The following is a 22,417-nucleotide window of genomic DNA, read 5'->3' on the forward strand; positions in this document are numbered from 1 at the left end:
AATTTCTCGACTTCGCGCACTAGCTCAGGCTCCTTCCCCCCCAGTGACGTGACGTTCCACGTCCCAAGAGCTAGCTTCTGTAGCCGAGGATCGGACCGCCAAGTGCCCTGCCTTCGGCTGTCGCCCAGCTCACAATGCACCCGACCTCTATGGCCCCTGCTATGGGTGGTGAGCCCATTGGAGGGGTGACCCACGTTGCCTCTTCGGGCTGTGCCCGGCCGGGCCCCATGGGAACAGGCCCGGCCACCAGGCGCTCGCCATCGTGCCCCACCTCCGGGCCTGGCTCCAGAGGGGGGCCCCGGTGACCCGCGTCCGGGCGAGGGAAATCTGGGTCCATGGTTTTTCATCTTCATAAAGGTCTTCGAGCTGCTCTTTGTCTGATCCCTCACCTAGAACCTGTTTGCCTTGGGAGACCCTACCAGGGGGCTTTATGCCCCCGGACAACATAGCTCCTAGGATCATTGGGACACGCAAACTCCTCTACCACGATAAGGTTGCAGCTCAGAGAGGAGAAAATAAATAAATAAATAAATAACCCAAAAATTTATATTTTGTTGTTTTCTTACTGTACCGAAATTGAACCGAACCGTGACCTCTTAACCGAGGTACGTACTGAGCCGAAATTCTTGTGTACGTTACACCCCTAATATATATACATATTTATTTATTCATATATATATATATATATATATATATATATATATATATATATATATATATATATATATATATACACACAATTTGTTGGTTTGATATTTTGACATTATGCAATAACCAACAACTTCAGCCACAGACCACAAGTGGCCCCCGCACTAACACTTTGGAAACTCTTGTTTTAAGGGTGCCCTCTCTTTCTTGCCATCGGTTTGGGGGTCCTTGGCCTAGAAAACTTTGAAGACCTCTGGTCAAAAGAGAGAATAATATAATAGAAACTGAGGCAACTGTTGTGCTCTGTTGCTGTCTGTCATGTAAGCGGAGGAGGGTGGATCAACCCAAAGGGTGGAACCAAGTGATTTTATTTTTACAAAATATTTTTTTGTCGTTCTTGTTAATATTTACAAATTCAGGAAATAATTCCCTGTACAGAGGAGCACTTTAAGAGCAATAATCCGATTTTTTTTTTTAAATGAGTAGTAGGTTATGCTTTAGTTTAGTTTAGCAAGAATTTGAAATAATTCCACCTGAAAAGCTCTCAGTTCCCAATTGTTTACTGAATGTTGTTAAGTGCGCTATTGACAATATACTGCCTGAACAGCTGTAACAAATAAAAAAGAATAATGAAGTAGTTTAAATATTATGTTAGTATTGGTTTTGATTGATTGATTTGATACTTTTATTAGTAGATTGCACAGTTCAGTACATATTCCGTACAATTGACCACTAAATGGTAACACCGAATAAGTTTTTCAACTTGTTTAAGCCAGGGTCCACGTTAATCAATTCATGGTACAAATATATACTATCAGCATAATACAGTCATCACACAAGTTAATCATCATAGTATATAAATTGAATTATTTACATTATTTACAATCCAGGGGGTGGGATAAGGAGCTTTGGTTGATATCAGTACTTCAGTCATCAACAATTGCATCAACAGAAATGGACATTGAAACAGTGTAGGTCTTACTTGGTAGGATATGTACAGCGAGCAGAGAACATAGTGAGTTCAGATAGCATAAGAACAAGTATATACATTAGAAATACATTTAATTATTTACATGAGGTTATTTACAATCCGGGGAGATGGGATGGGGGAGGGTATTAGTAAAGGGTTGATGTTGCCTGGAGGTGTTGTTTTAAAGTGGTTTTGAAGGAATATAGAGATGCACTTACTTTTACACCTGTTGGGAGTGCATTCCACATTGATGTGGCATAGAAAGAGAATGAGTTAAGACCTTTGTTAGATCGGAATCTGGGTTTAACGTGGTTTGTGGAGCTCCCCCTGGAAGGAAGTAGTTTGACATGTACTTCGATATCAGGGAGGTGTAGCGGATTTTATAGACTAGGCTCAGTGCAAGTTGTTTTACTCTGTCCTCCACCCTGAGGCAGCCCACTTTGGAGAAGTGGGTTGGAGTGAGGTGTGATCTGCGTTGGAGGTCTAAAAGTAACCGAACTAGCTTGTTCTGGGATGTTTGGAGTCTAGATTTGAGGGTTTTGGAGGTTCTGGGGTACCAGGAGGTGCAAGCGAAATCGAAAAAGGGTTGAACGAGAGTTCCCGCTAGAATCTTCAAGGTGCTTTTGTTGACCAGAGAGGAGATTCTGTAGAGGAATCTCGTTCTTTGGTTGACCTTTTTGATTACCTTGGTTGGCATTTTATCACAGGAAAGATTAGCCTCTAGAATGGAACCTAGGTAGGTGATCTCATCTTTCCTGGTGATAACAATGTCACCCACTTTTATAGTGAAGTCACTGACTTTCTTAAGGTTGATATGGGACCCAAATAGGATGGATCCTGTTTTACCTAAGTATATGGATAGCTTGTTGTCAGCGAGCCAAGTGCAAATAGTAAAGAGCTCAGCACTGAGGATTTGTTCCACCTGTGACTTGTCCTTGCCGGATACCAGCAGGGCCGAGTCATCCGCAAACAGGAACAATTCACAGTCGCATGCTGATGGCATGTCATTTACGTATATTAGGAACAGTAAAGGTCCTAGTATACTGCCTTGGGGGACTCCACAAAGTTACACTGCCTTCCTGTCTTTTTCTGCTGATGAGAATTGTAACAACAATGGGCAATATATGTATTTAAGCATTGGATCCATACCAACATCGGTGGTATGAGCAACTACTATAGTTCACTTCCCAAAAATAGTTACACGTTATGAATATAGTTCACTTCCCTGCTGCTCGCAACACCCTAGGTACCTCAATGTGACCTCCAGGAGATTCCCGACCCACAATTTAAGAAACCCTCAATGAATGAATTGAGCACCTGTAGGGCATCCTCAAACAAGGTGGAGGAACACAAGGTGTCTAATGGAGTGGTGGGTTCCAGAGGATTCCAGTAAAAACCTGTGCAGCTCTGGTGACTTCCATGTCTAAGAGGATTTAAGTGTCAGTAGAATGGAAAACAAGTTGACTTTCACTTTATCCATTAAACCATATCCAATTGTATTTCCAATCACCAAAATATGTGAAAATATCGTCTAAACATCACAAAATTCCACAATTTCAGACGGCCATTTTGAATATTCCGTTTTATATAATTTCCGAAGATTCAGGGTGGAGTGATGTCACGATGAGATGCTTCTGTACTCTGATCATATCAGCAGATCAGTCATACTGGAAATATGTAAAAAAATTAGAAAGAGATGTGCTGTCTATCATTCACAATTCCTATGTAAGACATGAACATGTTTTTCTGTTTTTATGCATTCTAAATTGTAAATAAATAAATAAAAGTCAGTTTACAATTAAGTCAATGGGATTCTCTATTATGCCCATAAATCCCTCTAAGTAACCTTCCAAAAGCTCGCCAACAATACAATATGTACCTATCGTGACCTGAATATTAACCAAATATTAGTGATATCGTTATTATAAGCGCTAACGTAGAAAACCATTTTTTTTGCGGTGCATTGATAACAGAGAGGTAACTAACTTACGCTGCAGCATTGAGCCGACCAGTGTCTTGCTGCTGCATCGTGTCTTGGCTCGTCAAAGTTATTGTAGATCATAAACAGTTCCTCTCATCTGGATAATAGGATTGAGCCATGAATCCAGAAGTTGTTCATCTGTGACATTCATTTTATTACCGGAGATCAAATGCATAGGCAAATAGTCAAACAGTTTAAGAACAACATTTCTCAACGAACATCAAAATGTTCAGAGAATCAGGATAAATCACTGCACGTAAGCGATAATATTACGGAACTTCGAACCCTCAGGCGGTACTACGTCAAAAAATCGACATCAATGTGTAAAGGATATCAACACATGGGCTCAGGAACACTTCAGAAAACCACTGTCAGTAACTACAGTTGGTCGCTACATCTGTAAGTGCAAGTTAAAACTCTACTATGCAAAGCAAAAGCCATTTATCAACAACACCCAGAAATCCTCCCGGCTTCGCTGGGCCCGAGCTCATCTAAGATGAACTGATGCAAAGTGGAAAAGTGTTATGTGGTCTGACGAGTCCACATTTCAAATTGTTTTTGGAAACTGTGGGTGTCGTGTCCTCCAGACCAAAGAGGAAAAGAACCATCCGGATTGTGATAGTATGTGGTGAATTAGTGCCCAACTTACACATCTGTGAAGGCACCTTTTAATGCTGAAATGTACATACAGGTTTTGGAGCAACATATGTTGCTCCGAACGGGACTCTCGCTGCTGTGTTGGATCTGCTTTGGACTGGACTCTCGCGACTGTGTTGGATCCATTATGGATTGAACTTTCACAGTATCATGTTAGACCCGCTCGACATCCATTGCTTTCCTCCTCTCCAAGGTTCTCATAGTCATCATTGTCACCGACGTCCCACTGGGTGTGAGTTTTCCTTGCCCTTATGTGGGCCTACCGAGGATGTCGTAGTGGTTTGTGCAGCCCTTTGAGACACTAGTGATTTAGGGCTATATAAGTAAACATTGATTGATTGATTGATTGATTGCCATCCAAAAAACGTTATCATGGACGCCCCTGCTTATTTCTGCAAGACAATGCCAAGCCACATGTCACAACAATGTGGCTTCATTGTTAGAGCGCGGGTACTAGACTGGCCTGCCTGTAGTCCAGACTTGTCTCCCATTTAAAATGTGTGGCGCAGTGTAAAGCGTAAAATACCACAACCTGTTGAACAACTTAAGCTGTTCATCAAGCAAGAATGGGAAATAATTCCACCTAAAAAACTTTAAAAATTGGTCGTCTCAGTTCCTAAACGTTTATTGAGTGTTGTTAAAAGGAAAGGCCATGTAACACAGTGGTAAAAATGACCCTGTGGCAACTTTTTTGCAATGTGTTGCTGCCATTAAATTCTAAGTAATGATTATTTGCAAAAAAAAATAAATTTCTTCTCATTAAGTATCTTGTCTTTGCAGTTTATTTAAATGAATATAAGTTGAAAAGGATTTTTCAAATAGTTTTATTCTGTTTTTATTTACAAATTACACAACATGCCAACTTTACTGGTTTTGTATTTTGATTATATATTTTTACTCTCAAACTTTGTAGGTCTTTTGGTGTTATAAATCTATGGTAGTAGCAATAATATAGAGGCAACTTGTTTTTCCATTCTACTGGTACTTTAGGGCTGTGCCAGATAACCATGTTGCTCACAATAAATATTGACATTTCCAAACACCAATTGGACTACAACTATTAAGACAATAATGGCTGTGTATTGACTGAGTCATGTTCAGTGATAGTCTATCTATGCTGCATTCTTTCTAGATAATATCTAATTTAATTTTAATAGTCTTGGTACTTGAGAAGATACGATAAAAGGTTTTCTGCAATCTAAGGGGTGTAGTGCTCACATTTGGGACAGTAGATACTCTCTTTGTTTCAATGATTACAACCAAACAGTACTGCAATTGGTTGAATTTGACTTTTATTATCCATCCATCCATCCATTTTCTACCGCTTATTCCTTTTGGTGTCGCTGGGGGCGCTGTTGCCTATCTCAGCTACAATCGGGCGGAAGACAGTGTACACCCTGGACAAGTCGCCATCTCATCGCAGGGCACTTTTATTATTTCATTATGGAAATATTACACTATAAATGTATGTGTGCTTTGTTTTCAGGGGAGATAGTTGTAAATGAGGCCAACTTTGTGAGAAAATGTATTAGTCCTGAAAGCAGCCAAGATGACCTTTGGGGGAAGTTGATATGTACCAACTTTAAGGTCTCCTTCATCCCTCAAGATTCTCCAACTAAACAGGTGAGGATGAAGTGTGAATTGTTGTAACCTTAAACTTAATATACTGTCTGAAGGGCAGCCTACAGTCCTTTCAGTTTGTTTGGATTTAGATGTTTATCTCCCAACAAACACGTGTTATTACTTTGCAAGAGGTAGGAGAACTTCCCTGCTCTTCATTGTCAGTGTAGTGAGAACATGCATACTTTCTAAATACCACCTATGCTTTGTAGACTATGGCAGAGATGTTTGAATGCAAAGTCCATTGCTGAACTAAATTTTAATTGGATTGTGCACACATTCTGTTTTTGTTTTTCTGCTTTTGCCGTAGAAGTCCCAGCTATCCCACTTGCTGCTTGGAGACCATGATGTCCCTTTGACATGTTTAGAACACGTAGTAACCGGTAAGACTGGACCTTTATAATTTTTTGTCATTTTTCTTTTGACACCGTGACTGTCATTTGCTGTACCGATCAACTTTATGATAGCGAGGACACAGTACAGGCTTAGTTTTGCGACACAGCAGATTAGCCTCATATTGTGGATGACCCCATTGTCCACAGAAGGAAGTGTTGTGTTACACTAAAGAGGAACACTTGTTTCTCGCAGCTTTGAACTGGCCTTTTAACACTCAGCTTTGTCTGCATAACAAGATGAGATCAGGCCATGTTTTGGAAAACAATAAATTTAGTTTTCTAGTAGACATCTGACATTTTGTGGATAGCATTTTTTGTAGATAAACATAACTTCCAAGTTCCAACTATTTATTTAATGCTTTTACTTTTTTCAGTGAATGATACGAAGGGAAAGAAAAAGGTGTTGGGGTCAAACCAGAAGCTCAAGTTTAACCCCACTGAGCTCATCCTTTACTGCAAAGACTTGCGGATTATAAGGTTCTGCTTTGATGAGGCTGGGCCCGAGAGTGCTAAAAAAGTAAGTGATTGCTGCTCTTCTTGCTTTCTTTGAAGTGAATTAGGTCAAGTTGCAGCAGCAGTTGTCCATTTTAAAGACTCCATATTTTCACATACACAGTCCTATTGAAATATTTGACATTTTAATAGGGCCTCTCAAAAAGGGAAGGGGTTTCACAATATAGCAAAACCAGGCTGTCTGCAGGAGACAATTTGGTCATTGATGATCAGTCATGCTTTGTGCCTACATCCATTTTCTGCATTAGTTAATAGTATGCTTTTGCTTCAGGATTGTGCCTAAACCATGCATTTAAAGGTATGGCCCTTCGTGCCTCCGTCTGTGACACTGTGGGTTGTCATTTTCCTTCCTGACTCTGTGTAGGATCTTTACATGCACACAGTGGTGTAGTGCCAGGGCCATTTCCTCTATGACAAGAAAAGTTACACCCCCTTTATCCAATGCGCATTACTCTCCCTTAGAATAGACTCCCAATTTATATTTTTGATTGTCACATAAATATTTAAAACAATGTACAGATGTGATTTACATGTCTACAATCAGCTGCAAGTTTAAACCCACCAATCAATCATGTTTTGTTTCTTACCATTTGTAGTATTAAGGTAAAAATTGTTGTAACCTCAAAACCTGTCGGCTGTTTTATTAACAGCTCGTATGGCTTAGTACCAGCAAAGCTATACATTTAGTTTTTTTAACACATGAACTTACAAAGTTGAACCTGTGGTCTCTTGCCATGCCACCTGGGAGCAATTTTTCCAGTTGTTTCTTTGCTCATACCTGCACCACATTTTAATACCAACATTCTGTTTCGACGATACTGGGGCTGTGGCTATTGATTATTTTAGTAATCAAAATGTATGTTCCAATGAGAGATTTTTGCTGCCAATTCTGATATCGATCATCCATGAGTTAGATCGGCTTATACCATTACCAGTACCAATCACATGTATTATCTCTACATTTTTAATTTTATTTGTGGTGAGTGCTATTGACAGTTCAACAATATCAGCACACTGTTTTAACTAGTTCCACAATATCAGCACACTGTTTTAACTAGTTCCACAGTAACAAAACAACATTGAAAACTACTATCATTAATCATTGAAATCTTTTCTTGGCATCTAAATCCCCCCATGTCCAGGGACTTATTTTCAGATTCTCTAAAAATAAAAATTTGAAAATCAAAAGTTTTGATCGCATCATTTTGATATCGATTATACACTACTAATATTAGCTCTGATGACAAGACCGCCAATTTATGGATTCGCCCACCTCTTATGTGTTGTGTACTGATTGTGACAATGCTGACACACCAACAGTTGTTGCAATATTATCCTCTCTCTACAATCTTTGTAATGTGCTAGTTATTTTCCTATTAGTATCTGCTTATTTTTTGTTGTAACATGCTTCCATCTACACTTAAAGTTTACTAAGAACTTTTTCTAATGTTGTTTCTGGCTATTTTTGCAGCTAGTGTTGCTATTAGCATGCCTGCTCCTGCTTGCTCTCTTTGTGTTTAGCCTCGTCCTAATGCCTGTGATAATGATACTTAAGTAGAAATGCTGTTTATTTGCCGTATTGAAGATGATTATTTACTTAGAAGAATGGCTCCACACTTTGTACGGGGACACACAATTACTACATCCCCAATTATCGAGTAATCTATCGATTCGTTTGTTCGATTAGTCGTTTAATCGGATAAAACACACTTTATAGCCTCAATGAGTATTTAGGGAAATGCTGTCGTTGAAATAAACTTTCCAATGTATTTTTTGCGTTTATTTTTCATTATAGCTTTCTTACGACTTCTAGGACATAATGACGCAATACATGCACACGCATTAGCTTTGGGTGTTGTTAGCTATTGATAGAGATTTGTATAGTTAGCATTAGCTGTCCCTGAATGTATATTCTATTATAACAATATGACTGCAAATTGTTTGTTGCTTCACTTGGACTGCTTTTGTATGTGTGCACACTCCTTGTGTGCATGTGGAAGAGACCGGGTGAGTGTCCACCGTAAAAAAGTCATTTTATTTGGACCGGCAACATTTTTTATTATGTAAATTTATTAATTATGAAAAAAATTACTGTTTTAACACAATTGTGTTCTGTTAAATCCATCCATCCGTTTTCTATCGCTTGTCCATCTCAGGGTTGTGGGGGTCACTCATGATAACGTAAGTAAGCCAATGGTGTTCTTGCTATAAGTTTTACTTTGAAAAATGTCACTCTGAGCAAGTTGCAGACAGCCCCTTTAATGTGATAATCGAAGCCTCCTACATTATCATATCATCATTGACCGTATTTGGCCTCTGTGAACTTTTGTGGTGCTGAGTTTTGTTGAAACTGAAAACGTTCTTTCCTCCCAACATGGAAGTTGTGGACATGCCGAAATGTGTTTGCCCTTCCTCACTGCTGTGTACTGTGGGTATTTACGGACACAATGTTAGTAATTACAGTGTAAAGTTTAAACTGGCCCTGCCTCTTTTTCCCTCTTCACGACGCATGGAATTAGGCCAGCCTATAATAGCTTATTTTGCCGTAGTAAATTACAGAGTTGGACACTCCCTATGCACACACACACAGTGTTTTCTTTGGTGTCCTCATGCTATTCACAGCTTCTCTACTGAATGGCCTGCTTTGTGCGTCTCCAGTCCAATCCAGAGCAAAAGGATCCGTTACCAGGGTGCGCTTGTTCTTGTGTGGAGGCCTTTTAGCTGGCTCTTGTACTTGAATGAATCTAAATTAGTGATAAAACCTACTCTGTCTCAGTGTCATCAGTACTTCTGTTTTTTGTAGGTTTGTCTGGCCATTGCTCACTACTCCCATCCAGCTGATCTCCACCTGCTGTTTGGCTTTGAGTACCAGGGGCGGCGTTACCATGAATGTAAAGGTTCTAAAAACTCTAATTCTCATCACAATGTATTCTTCAAAATGTACTATACCCAAAGTGGTCTTCCTTGTTTTGTGTAAATGTCATCAAATTCTTAATTCTGTGTTCGCAGCTGAAACACTCAATGGGTCTGTCCCACGAGGTGGATTGCAGACAGCAATATTTGATCGTCCGTCTGACTGGGATAGAGAGATCAAGAGAACGGGTGCCTCTGAGTGGAGAGTGTGCTCTATCAACGAGTTTTATTGCGTTTCCTCAAGGTTTGGGCTGGTGTTATTTCTTCAGCGTAATAAGATGTTAAAGGAAAGTATGCCTAGCACCTCCTAGAATATTATTAACTGTCAAAGTTCTCCCTGTAGTCTTACTAGGTGTTTTGGCAAGACAATATATTTACACTGTAAACTATTTAGTGTTTCAATGTAACATGCCAGTCTCCTGTTGACCATAGGTGCCAATAAGCAGAGGTGACCTCATGGTGGGGTTGCACGCGGAGTGTTTAATATGTACACACAATAGTAGTTTGACGCGTGGACAGCTGTGGACATTATCTTTCTGTGTGTTTATCTTCACACTCATTACTTTTTTTCCTGCTTTTTCAGCCTTCCAGAGTTCATTGTTGTTCCCGTTTCTCTAGCAGACCAGGATTTGAAGCAGTACTCTATTTACTTTACTGACAACCGCCTTCCAGTGAGCGCCTCCTCCAATATTTTCAGTTTTACAATCAAATTCACTTTATTTCACAATTTGAATGATATTTCTTGTGTTGTAGCTTTGGTGCTGGAATCACCCCAATGGAAGTGCTCTTCTGCGCACGGCCAGTGTGTGTGACCCAGTCCAGCAGAGGAAGATTGAGCAGAGGTAGCGCCAACGGTGCTTTTTCATTCTCTCAAAACTTGTTAAAATGGGTACACATATAAAGACAATCAGCTGTTTTTGTCACTTTTTTTCCCCTTCTGACCAAACACAGAAAACGCATGATTATCTGACGTCTTTAAGCTGAACTACATTTTTTTTTTATTTTGGCTATCAAGTCTCACATAACAATCCTTATGTGAGACAAGAAACATCCATGTTTTTCTCTTTTTTGTGCGATAAACTATTCATTTCAAAATATAAACTAAACCACTAAAACAACTAACATAATAAACAGATATTTGTGAAACATAATGTTAAATTAAATATATATATATAAATAAAATACAATTCATAAAATTAAAATAAAATCTCTTTGAGAAAATCTTTATGTGAAACAGCCTTAATGCAAGAAAAAATATGTATTGATTTATGTAATGTCTTAGTTCAGTTATAGTTGAGATTTTACGGGTACAAATGTTTGTCTACATTGTCAAAAGATTGTTTGTTGTGGTAGGATCATCACTGCCATCACAAAAAGCAACTTACAGTGCAGCGAAGTCTTCAGTTCAGATCTGGACAAGTGTCTGCCCAACATCCAGGACATCCAAAGTTCATTCATTAAAATCCGACAAATCTGCGTCATAGGTACGCTTCCTTATTTCTCTTTGGAAGCATAAAGAATTTGTCAGCATGCTTGTGTGTTTCATATTCAATTGTTGCTCTGTTTTTATTATATGCAGATCCTTTTGAGGAGTCTGAGGAAAGGTGGTTTTCATCCATGGAAAACTCTCGATGGCTTGAGTATGTCAGGTATGGAAACAATTGGCCATTGTATGATAGTGCCTTGTTATTGAAAATCTTTTTAAAAATGCTCAAAACAAGCACATCAAATTAATTGCTAACTTCCTAGTCATGGCCTCACTATTATACATTGAAAATGCCCATGTTTTGTGGAATGAGTTCTACAGTGAGAATGAACAGGAAGTACTGCCTGTTCTTTAAAAAAAAACAAAAGAAAAACATTTTTTTTTGTCTTCCGTCTTGTAAATTTAGAGCCTTCCTGAAGCATGCAGCTGAGATGGTTTACCATTTAGAAGGGAGGAATGTTTCAGTCATTCTCCAAGGTAAACTTCTCACTTCATAGTTTGTTTTCATTTGCCTTTAAATGGCATGCATTTGATTGATCTACCTCATAGACTGCAGGAATTATTTAGTCTTTTTCCTTTTTTCCCTTGTATAATCATTACAGAGGAAGACGACAGAGACCTGAACTGTGTGGTGTCCTCCTTGGTGCAGCTCATGTTGGACCCTCACTATCGGAGCTTTTTTGGCTTTCAGAGTTTGGTGCAGAAGGAGTGGGTGATGGCTGGCCATCGCTTCCTGGATAGATGCAACCACTTAAAAAAGAATGACAAAGAGGAGGTAATTGTCTGACTCTACGCAGTAATACACTCCCCTTTTACAGCCTCTTGTGCGTTTTGTTTTCTCTCTTTCCTTTTTTGTGAAGTCTCCTGTATTCATGCTGTTCTTGGACTGTGTGTGGCAAATGATGAACCAGTATCCAGCTGCATTTGAGTTCACAGAAACCTACCTGACCGTGCTTAGTGATAGCATGTGGATCCCACTCTTCAGCACTTTCCTCTTCAGCTCTTCTAAACAGCGTGCGCAATACTTGATGGTGAGAAACATCATCGAAAGTCTTTTTTTTTTTTTCTTACCCTACAGGTATTTGGTAAATTATTACTGTTATTGGTGTTGTAAATACGTAAATAAGAAGTAAATATTGTTATTGGTCAAGCTGACAACTCATTGTGGGATGTCAGTTGTTGGGACATTGTTTTCCTTCTGTGCATGTTTGATCATTGACAGGAAGACATTCAGCTGACAGGAAGACATTAATTATCTGGTCTCATTTTGGCAGGACTTTGCTAGGAACAAAGCGATCCCGCAAGGGGAGGATCCAGTTGTGTACTTCCCCCCTGTTTGGAACTGGTCACAGCAATTCTCCTTGAAAGACCAAACTCTGTTCAATAACCCTATGTATGTTGGCAAAGGAGCTTCCTGTGTTCTCAATGGGGAAGTGAAATGCTTTAAGCGCACAAAGGTAAGCAATAATCAAAGCTTTTCATGCCTGCTATAGAACAAATGAAAGATGATGGATAGGAGAACACGACACTGTCCCGAAAGCATGTCTGCATAATCCTGTCATGGTTTATGATAATGCAGGGTCTTAAAAAGTGGAAAAATCAAATAAATAAAAGTTAAGACATAAAATGTCTAAAATTGTATCAATATCTCATTAAATGGCTTAAATCTGACCATGAAAGGTCTTAAAAATATATCAAAGTGCTGTTTATTTTAAAAAAAGGAATAAACTTTTTGAGGGCGCCAATCGTATCTACAAAACCTATGCACCTCGGTCAGAATTGATTAACCAGCGAGTGCGCTGTGAGCACACAGAGGTTCATTACAGCGGAGCTTAGCTAGCAGCAGATATTATGAAAGCTCAAAGCAAATCCAGGTTATTTGTGGAAGATGGGTAAGTGCAAGTTCAATGATTTGTGGGTCCATAATAAACAATTAAATGCACGATTGAAGCCGTTGGATGGGTATATCTATGGATGTTAACGTATAGTGTTTTCACCGACGACACAACTCGCCCAGATATGGAGCTGTTGTGGAGGGCAGCATCTGTGAACATTGTAGTGAAAGTGAACATAACAATAATAAATAGGTAGAAAAGAGCTCTCCAGTGTTGAAGCATTTTGTTTTCCAATGTGAAATAGCAGTGGATGAAATCATATTCTTACAATTAATTCTGGGCCTACAATTTCCCCTCATGTCTTTTCACTTTTTTGTCAATGTAGATATGAAATAGTCTGAAATCTTATGAATTATGCTCTTTAAAAAATCTTACATTTTAGTTGTCAAATCTTGCAGATTCCCTGAATTCATCCTATCACCAAATTTTGAGTTGACAGTCGAAAGCAAGTGCTGCTTCCACCTCACAGAGTGCTGCCATCGCTTGTGACAATGAATATATATGAATATTAATTTGCAATCGCTTTATGATATTATTATACGATTACCAACATATTGGATTATATTTTTAAATGAACCAATTGATGGATACCTTGCTTTCAAATCACAAGCCAGGGAGACAAGCTGATACACTATTTAAGTATATTTTTTTTCAAACAAAAATATTGTTTGGAACATGATGGTTGTCGCATGATCAAATAATATTTAAGAATATTATTTAAGTTAAAAGACATGCAATTGCATGTAGTTAATGCAGTTTTTCTGTCAAAAGAACAAATACATTTTGTAAGAAAAATGAAGTGCTATTTTGATGCACATTATTTCAAAGCTTTCACGGAAATAATGTTAACTCTTAGCAGTTTTAGCAATCTCATAGACTCTAACCATCAACAATTTAGCTATCTAATAGTGTATATTTATTATGTCATGATATCGGTGCCATGGTACTTAATGTTTGTATGTGCACTAAGTGTGTGTCATTTACATTTGTTTTTGTGACTTTCTTCTTTGCCCTGCAAATTGACGCTGCTTCACACATGAAGAATGAAAAAAAGTACTTAAATATAGACAAACTTTAGCTGGAAGACTTTTTTTTTCACACTTCTTCTTACACTTGTTGGCTAAAAAGGTAGCAAGCTAAATATTTTACTGAGTTAGAATCGCATCCGCCAGTACCAGACATCAAGTCTTTGCTTTAAATGCTTTCCGTATCTTGGATGTACTGCTATAAAAAACAAGATCCGCTTTGCAAAATCAGTAAAGTATTCATGTCAATAACAGGATTAGGGTAGAAGGTTCCCAACCTGGACATGTTTTTTCCAGGAAATAACGAGTTATGATGACGTCACCGAATATTAAAGACAAATGGCAAATTTTATTTTCGACTAATCATTGCATCCCTACACTGTAATGGGTCAGATCTGGACCCCGGGCATATAATTTGGCACCTGTGATGAATGCTATATAATTATGCTGTACATTGTATGCATTATTATCACATATTTTTAAATTATTACCGACTCGGGGCTTGACTTACTAAGTTCCAAATACCTTGCGCTAAACAGTTTGTGTAATCCATACAATTGCGTAAACTTTAGTGTGCGTGTTGCGTGTGATCTACTGAGACTGCGTGTAAAATTGAAAAGTGGCGCAGAGCGCCTTTTTTAAATAAATATTTGACATGTACTGTACGGGGCATCACCACGGAGCAACTCATTTACTGGGTGCATGTCCATGTTTTGCTCTGTTTTAAACAAGCAGGAGACATGTACCACTTTTTACAGGTATTATAGCAGCAGATGTTCATTGCAATGACACCATTTTTTCCCCTTTTTTTTTACCGCTTAAGGTGCATGTAAGGGAGGGTGCACTACTGTGCTGAAGAAGCACAAAAACAAACATTTGAAAAAATAAAAAAAATTAAATCTAAATGGTTTAAGTAGATTTGTTTTAAGCAGCTTAAGTCGCTGAATAGACAATGTATCTCAAAATTGTTTATTTCCTTCCATCCAAGTATGAAAGTAGGTAGGATGGCGAAGCCCTTGTCTGTTTTTGAAGTGCAAGCACTCCTCTCACAGCTGTGCGTAGAACTGTCAGTTTTCGTTTCTTTTTCAAACGTACTAAATAAAATGCAAAATAGCGCTACCAAAACGGTGATTAGTGTTGATAAATCACATTGCATGTGCTGTTTAATATATTTGGATTTTCTTCTCCCAGTATCGTAGTAAATATTGAAAGGGTAAAAGAAAACACATTTCTAAGTTTATAAATAGATGATAAAATTAATTGAAAATTTCATGTAAAAATATACAACATAAAGTAGCAAGAAACACATCAATAATGAATAAAGCAAAACATGTTCTGGACAAAAAATCACTTCATATTCTTTACTGCTCACTAGTGTTACCATATCTGAGTTATTGTGTAGAAATATGGGGAAACAACTAAAAATGTGCGCTTCATTCACTAACTGTGTTACAAAAAAGCTCAATTTGAAATATATATTATGTTGGATAGAGAGAACATACAAACACTTTATTTATTAAATCACAATTATTGAAATTCAATAATTTGGTGCATTTGCAAACAGCTAAAATTATGTACAAAGCAAACTAACCTGCTACCCAAGAATGTACAACAATTCTTCTCAACAAAAGAGACCGAGACACAAAATGGATCGCATGCATTGTTGTGGTCACTTAACAGACGCAACACACTCTGCACACATTTAGTAGATCAGTTTTTCGCGTGCTATTAAGTTTGCACGTGTTTTAGTACAAACCAACCTTTAGTAAATCAGGTGCTTGGAGTAAATAAGATTGTGGGTTTTTTTTAACAAGAGAAAAAGCACGGATCTTAGGTGTTTCCAACAAATTTAAGAAAATATAATTTGATCATAAAACTCACAAATATGCGGATCTTTGAAAGCTGAATCGTGCATAGGTTGGGGAACCAATGTATTGAAGACATCCAATTCAAGACAAGTAAAACAGCTACAAGATTTTGACAAAAACGTGATAGCGATTTTTCTCGATTTTTGATTTTTATATTTTGTACATAGAACTGTGAAAATAACGAGTGGAAGGAGACATTTTAGTTTTAGACTGTCAATCAACATTCTAATCTCATGGTGCCACACAGAACAACATGCAGACATGTGAAATGTCCTTGAAAACGTGGGAATGCGTCAAAATATCACTTCTATGGTTTTTGAATTAAATATCAAAAACAAATACGATCCGAACAAAATGTGTTGAATGCTCCCATCAGCCGCAGGCACTCACTGTTCCTCTTGCCTAAATGCTGCACTGAGTTGGAGGAAAGGGAGACAATTTCAGTAACACCGAAACAAGCTTGTGAGTTAGCATCATCTATCCATCCATCCATTTTCTATCGCTTATTCCCTTTCGGGATCGCGGGGGGCGCTGGCGCCTATCTCAGCTACAATCGGGCGGAAGGCAGGGTACACCCTGCATCATCTAGCTATCTTACATTTTGTCGCCTGCTTTGGCTCTGCTGCTAATCATATTTGGATGATTACAATTCGAACACTATTGGTTCTGCAGCAATTGTAGTTGTAGAGCATTTATTAGTAGCCAGCAAGAAGGTATATTTTTGATATGACTGCTTGTAAACAGAGGTCACAACAGCGGAAGTAAATTACCTGCGGCGTGGCTTCAGGATAAAGTAGCAAAATAGGAAATGTTTTCTGAGTTCTTTGCATGCATGTTGTAAATTTTTTCTTTACATTTTCAATGATGATAATGTTTGTAAATGATCTACTAAAAAAACAAAACAAAACAAAACAAAACATTGGCCGTCATGTAAGTGTCAAAAAGACAGCCAAAAGAGTTTAGTATAGATGAGAACAAATATAAAGGTAAAATATAGTGTAAAAATGCACCCAATTGCAGGAAATGTAGTCTTCATTTTCAAACTTTTTTTGCGGGTTTGCGTGGCTGCACTTTGTGGTGATAGAAATTGTCCTATTTTTTGTCAGTTTCCCTCTTTTTTTCCTCAAAGGGTGCTGCTAACATGTGTGATTCTTTTCTTTCAAAAATATTTGGCTTTATGCAGACAGACTCTGTCAGAGCTTTTGTCCACAGCATGCTCTTAAACTGAATAGATAAATGATCAAAACTATAATGTTTATAATTTAATATCATCATCATCATATGTAGTAATAATGTAAGTCGCCGATTTAAAGGATGTAAACTTATTTCTCATTACTGTAGAATTGTTTATCCCTGTACTCTAATTGGAATTTATAGTTATTTTAAATAAATAATCAAAAACAATTATATGGACTAATTTCTGTAAACAAAAATTCAATTGAAATAAATATTGAACATCTTAAAGTGCATTTTTTTCCTAGTTGAATAAACTATGCGGGATTTCCTTATTTTTTTCATCACGGCATTCTCACTCATTCGTCCGTGTTGATGGGCTCATGCTACCTATATGGATTGAAGCTGATATATTCCCACAACGGGACATTTGGCTTTGTACTCTTTAATTTTTGTTACTTTGCGGAATTTCTCATTAGTCAGTTGCAAGTAGGGATGCAATGTCCTTGTACTTCCTGTCTGTGTAAGCGAAGGTCTTTCTCTCAGCCCACCGACACAAAGATTGTAACTGAGAAGAGAGCTCACTCTGTTCAGTTAGTTCTACTGTTAAATAAACGCACTCAGGTGCAGAGAGTGAGACCTGTTTGTCTTTCTCCCTCTTTGCCTACGAAAACATACACACATTGCTATAGCGGTTTATTGATGCGGGCAAAAAATTTCCACTTCATTTTCGTTTATTGTTCGATTGATTGACTTATTGAGAATCGGCTAAGGCCCAGTCACCAGTAAAACTTTTTCTAAGGAGCAAGTGGTGTTTGTTATTAGCGTACTGGCTGCCTCCTTGCGGTTTCCTTAAACACTTTGATTGGCTAGGAGGCAAAGGACACAGGGCTTAACAGGTCTGATTGGAAAACAAGTCTATCACTCAAATGCCGGTGATGGAGGAGTAAGAAAAAAGAACCTCCGCCTCTTGGGTTATTTATCGCACTCATTAAAACCTCAATGTCAATTCAATGTCACTTAATCGTACAGTCTTAACATGTAACACATAAGAAACAAATAACTCATCACTTTGTCTTCATGAATGTTTTCTTCTGACAGAAATATGGTTCCATCTTGCGAGGAGCCTCTGTATCCCTGCGTAACGGACTGAGAGGCCCCACGGATGGTCTTACCCGACGAAGCTCTTTGGGGTCAGAGCTAAAGCCCGAGTTCTCAGTGATGAAAGAAGTGGTAGAGAGCCCGTCCGAGCGTTTCTTTAGGGACTGGTTCTCTCGCCCTGCCGACCAACAGGGTCTTTTGATTCCGCTGCTCACGCCATCTCACGTGACCCTTTGGAAGCTCTTCTTTCTCCGCTGGGTGCCAGAAGCCTGCATTCCTATGGGGGGATCCATCACTGCGTACCACAAGCTCTCCCAGCTGGTGGATGAAATAGAGATGTTGCGGGACCACCTCAGGCAGTACAAGGCACCTACTCCAGGTGGCACACCTCACCCGAGTTCAAGAGGCCCCCCTGCTGCCCAAAGGCGGATGTACTTTAAGGCAGCTTCCCCAACGGATTCCCCTCCAGAATTCCTTTCCTCCACCTTCCCTTTCACCCCTGTGGGAAACCTGTGCCGCCGCAGTATCCACGGGACCCCTATCAGCAAATTTCTGAATGGAGCGAGGATCTGGCTGTCCACAGAGACGCTTGCTAATGACTCCTTCTAAAAATCTATGCTTATTTAAATTCCTGTTACCACTCTTAAATATACAGATGACTAATAGAGAAATAATTTCTTACTTCTTTATTTTTTGTATGCAACAATTACAACTTGTATCATTGATGCAGCATCAAAATCTGAGGCCCTTTTTTTATAACTGGAAGAGCATCAACAGTTTCCCCCACCGTACAAGTTTAACAATTTAGAATGGAGAGGTACAGTACATCTTTCCATGGCTATTGTGCCCTCATGCTGTGAAAACATAGATTTTTGTTTATTTTCACACTCAAATCTCACTTCAATGTTTCTTTAGCTAACAGCTCTTTTGTAATATTTTATGATCATCAAATGCTGCATATAGGGAATTTATGATTGGATTATGTGCTCATTAATGTGTGGGATTGATGTAGCAACAATGATTGCTTTTTCCTACACTGATTTCACAGTTTCCCTTCTATGAAATGTATTGAAGATCTTCAACTTTGGCTTTTATTCCTCAATTCTCAAAGGAACATAACACTACTAACCTGTGTCAAGAGGTGGAAGCAAGATGGAACTTTGTCAGTTGAATGTAATGGTCAATGTCTGTGTGAAAGCGTGTAAACTTCAAGCTACTTGCAAGTTCTATTGCTTGTGTTAGGCCATTTCTGTTTTTTAGCACATAGTGTGAATTCAGGGTGTCATTTTTAGCTCTTTATAGCAAACATAAAAAAACATTCACACTTAAAGGGGAAAATGTAATTTGTTATGACTTCAATATGAAGTTGATATTGTCTTTCATTTGAGAGCCCCTTAGAGGCCTTAAGCTATTAACCAGTACTTTTTTCTAACTGCTGAACCAAAGAGTGGTTTGTGAAATAGTAAGTTGATTCATCAGTGTGATGCTCTAAAAAGGTGTTGATAAGCTTGTAGTATCTAATTTCAGAATGACCCATAAATGTAATATTCTTTGGCAATTATGTGCTGGAGTGAGTGCTGCCCTGAAAGAATGCTATTAATTGCACATTTTACTCTATTTGTTTTAAAGATGGTTGATTATTATTTTTCTTTTTTTTAAATAGATATTGTATATGCTTAAATGTTTCAGTTAATATTTTGAGCAATGGTACTAGACATAACTAATACTAATTTATATGATTTATCTTTTCACCCTTTTCATTGTTTGACTATCCTCTGCTGTATTGTATGACAACTGTGTCTCCACTGTGACTCAGTTCGATATTGATTAGCAGTACTTTTTATTTATTCACATTATGCAAATTATCTCTAAGTGGAGGGAAATGGTTTTTCTTAGTCTAGTGCCTTTGGAAGATTTCAGAATCATACTCTGTATCTGGTGATTTGAATCAAGTCTTAAACTGTTAACAGGTACCGCACTGAGAAGGTTTTCCTGGTAGTGAAGGGGGTTCAAACATGTACAAATGACTAATTAATACATTGGTTTTCAGCTGAGATGGCGGTCTGACTCATTCTTCATTGCCATGTATGGACAACTAGGATAGGGAAGACTTTATTTTTCCCGCAATGGGGAAAGAACTGTTGTAGTCAAAAGTTTACATACACATTTGTGTTTGAGTGTTAATGTTGTCTGTCTATCTGTGTTGGCCCTGTGATGATGTAGCGACTTGTCCATGGTGTACACCGACTTCCACCCGATTGTAGCTGAGATAGGCTGCAGTGACCCCAAAAAAGGATAAGCGGTAGGAAATGGATGGATGGATAATGTCATGGCTGTCTTGAGTTTCCAATCATTTCTACAACTCTTATATTTTTTGTGTTAGAGTGATTGGAGCACATACTTGTTGGTCACAAAAAACATTCATGAAGTTTGGTCCTTTTATAACTTTATTATGGGTCTACTGAAAAACGTGACTAAATCTGCTGGGTCAAAAGTATACGTACAGCAATGTTAATATTTGGTTACATGACCCTCGGCAAATTTCACTGCAATAAGGTGCTTTTGGTAGCCATCCATAAGCTTCTGGTTTAATTTCTGAACACTCCTCTTGACAAAATTGGTGAAGTTCAGCTAAATTTGTTGGTTTCCTGACATGGACTTGTTTCATCAGCATTGTCCACACATTTAAGTCAGGACTTTGGGAAGGCCATATTAAAACCTTAATTATAACCTGATTTAGCCATTCCTTTACCACTTTTGACATGTGTTTGGGGTAATTTTCCTGTTGGAACAACCAACCTCCGGGCTGATGATTGTAGGTTGTCCTGAAGAATTTAGAAGTATTCCTCCTTTTTCATTGTCCCATTTACTGTCCGTAAAGCACCAGTTCCATCGGCAGAAAAACAGTCCCAGGGCGTAATACTACTACCACCACCATGCTTGACAGTAGGATTGTGTTACTGTGATTAAAGGCCTCACCTTTTCTCCTCCAAACATATTGCTAGGTATTGTGGCCAAACAGTTCAGTTTTTGTTTCATCTGACATCACATGGACAAAGATAAGACCTTCTGGGGGAAAGTTCTGTGGTCTTATGAAACAAAAATTGAGTGTTCCAACAGGACAATGACCCCAAACACAAACCAGAAGTGGTAAAGGAATGGCTAAATCAGGCTAAAATGCAGGTTTTCGAATGGCCTTTCTCAAAGTCCGGACATAAATGTGTGGACAATGCTGAAGAAACAAGTCCATGTCAGAAAACCAACACATTTAGCTGAACTGCACCAATTTTGTCAAGAGGAGTGGTCAAAAAATTCAACCAGAAGCTTGTGGATGGCTACTAGAAGTGCCTTATTGCAGTGAAACATGTCAAAGGACATGTAACCTAATATTAACATTGCTGTATGTATACTTTTGACCCAGCAGATTTGGTCATATTTTCAATAGACCCATAATAATATCATAAAAGGAACCAAACTTCATGAATGTTTTTTGTGACCAACAAGTATGTGTTCCAATCACTCTATCACAAAAAAATAAGAGTTGTCGAAATTATTGAAAACTCAAGACAGCCATGACAATATGTTCTTTACAAGTGTATGTAAACTTTTGACCACGACTGTATGTGGTTGCAATATATACAAGAAGTCCACAAAAAATGAGCTAAAAAACATATGAAAATGAAGGAAACATCAAAGGACACAAAAGACATTAAAAGAGTACAGATCTTAGGCAGCCAGCTGCCACTTCAGCAGCGCCATTTCTAAATACAAAAGTAAAACTAAAATATCAATAAATTAGACTGACCATACGTCCTTTTTTCCCCGGACATGTCCTCTTTTGCGGGGGTGTCCGGGTGGGGTTTCTTAAATGCCTCAAATGTCCAGCGTTTTGTGTAAATGTTGCGTGTATTTTTAATGTACATACAGGGTTAAGAGGGGTTAAATACAAAACAAATTGTTTAGGTGTGTGCACGCAGCAACATTCGTGAGGGAGGGGCAGAGACAGCGAGAGCCGGGCTGATAGATTGTCAATGAAGGCATACTTGCTCAACAGCCATACAGGTCACACTGAGGGTGGCCATATAAACAACTTTAACACTGTTACAAATATGCGCCACACTGTGAACCCACACCAAACAAGAATGACAAATTCATTTCGGAAGAACATCTGC

General features: G+C 38.4%; 1 protein-coding gene across 5 annotated transcripts in view; it reads left to right on the top strand.

Moving 5' to 3' along the window:
• The window catches only part of mtmr10 (myotubularin related protein 10), a 34,456-nt gene extending 14,157 nt beyond the window's left edge, over window positions 1–20,299 (top strand). Inside the window, exons 3-16 of one of the 5 annotated variants that reach the window (XM_061882115.1) lie at window positions 5,743–5,879; window positions 6,187–6,259; window positions 6,646–6,788; window positions 9,588–9,681; window positions 9,794–9,941; window positions 10,281–10,368; window positions 10,451–10,539; window positions 11,051–11,181; window positions 11,277–11,346; window positions 11,590–11,660; window positions 11,786–11,958; window positions 12,002–12,214; window positions 12,458–12,640; window positions 18,246–20,299. In XM_061882115.1, the coding sequence (XP_061738099.1) occupies window positions 5,743–5,879; window positions 6,187–6,259; window positions 6,646–6,788; window positions 9,588–9,681; window positions 9,794–9,941; window positions 10,281–10,368; window positions 10,451–10,539; window positions 11,051–11,181; window positions 11,277–11,346; window positions 11,590–11,660; window positions 11,786–11,958; window positions 12,002–12,214; window positions 12,458–12,640; window positions 18,246–18,854 (2,222 nt within the window). In that variant the 3' untranslated portion in view covers window positions 18,855–20,299. The remainder of the gene's footprint in view (window positions 1–5,742; window positions 5,880–6,186; window positions 6,260–6,645; window positions 6,789–9,587; window positions 9,682–9,793; window positions 9,942–10,280; window positions 10,369–10,450; window positions 10,540–11,050; window positions 11,182–11,276; window positions 11,347–11,589; window positions 11,661–11,785; window positions 11,959–12,001; window positions 12,215–12,457; window positions 12,641–18,245) is intronic. The other 4 variants (XM_061882139.1, XM_061882132.1, XM_061882149.1 and 1 more) reach the window with 4 other exon arrangements.
• The last annotated feature ends 2,118 nt before the right edge of the window (window positions 20,300–22,417 follow it).

Source organism: Nerophis ophidion, linkage group LG02 (genome assembly GCF_033978795.1).
Source record: "Nerophis ophidion isolate RoL-2023_Sa linkage group LG02, RoL_Noph_v1.0, whole genome shotgun sequence".
Taxonomy (NCBI): Eukaryota; Metazoa; Chordata; class Actinopteri; order Syngnathiformes; family Syngnathidae; genus Nerophis; species Nerophis ophidion.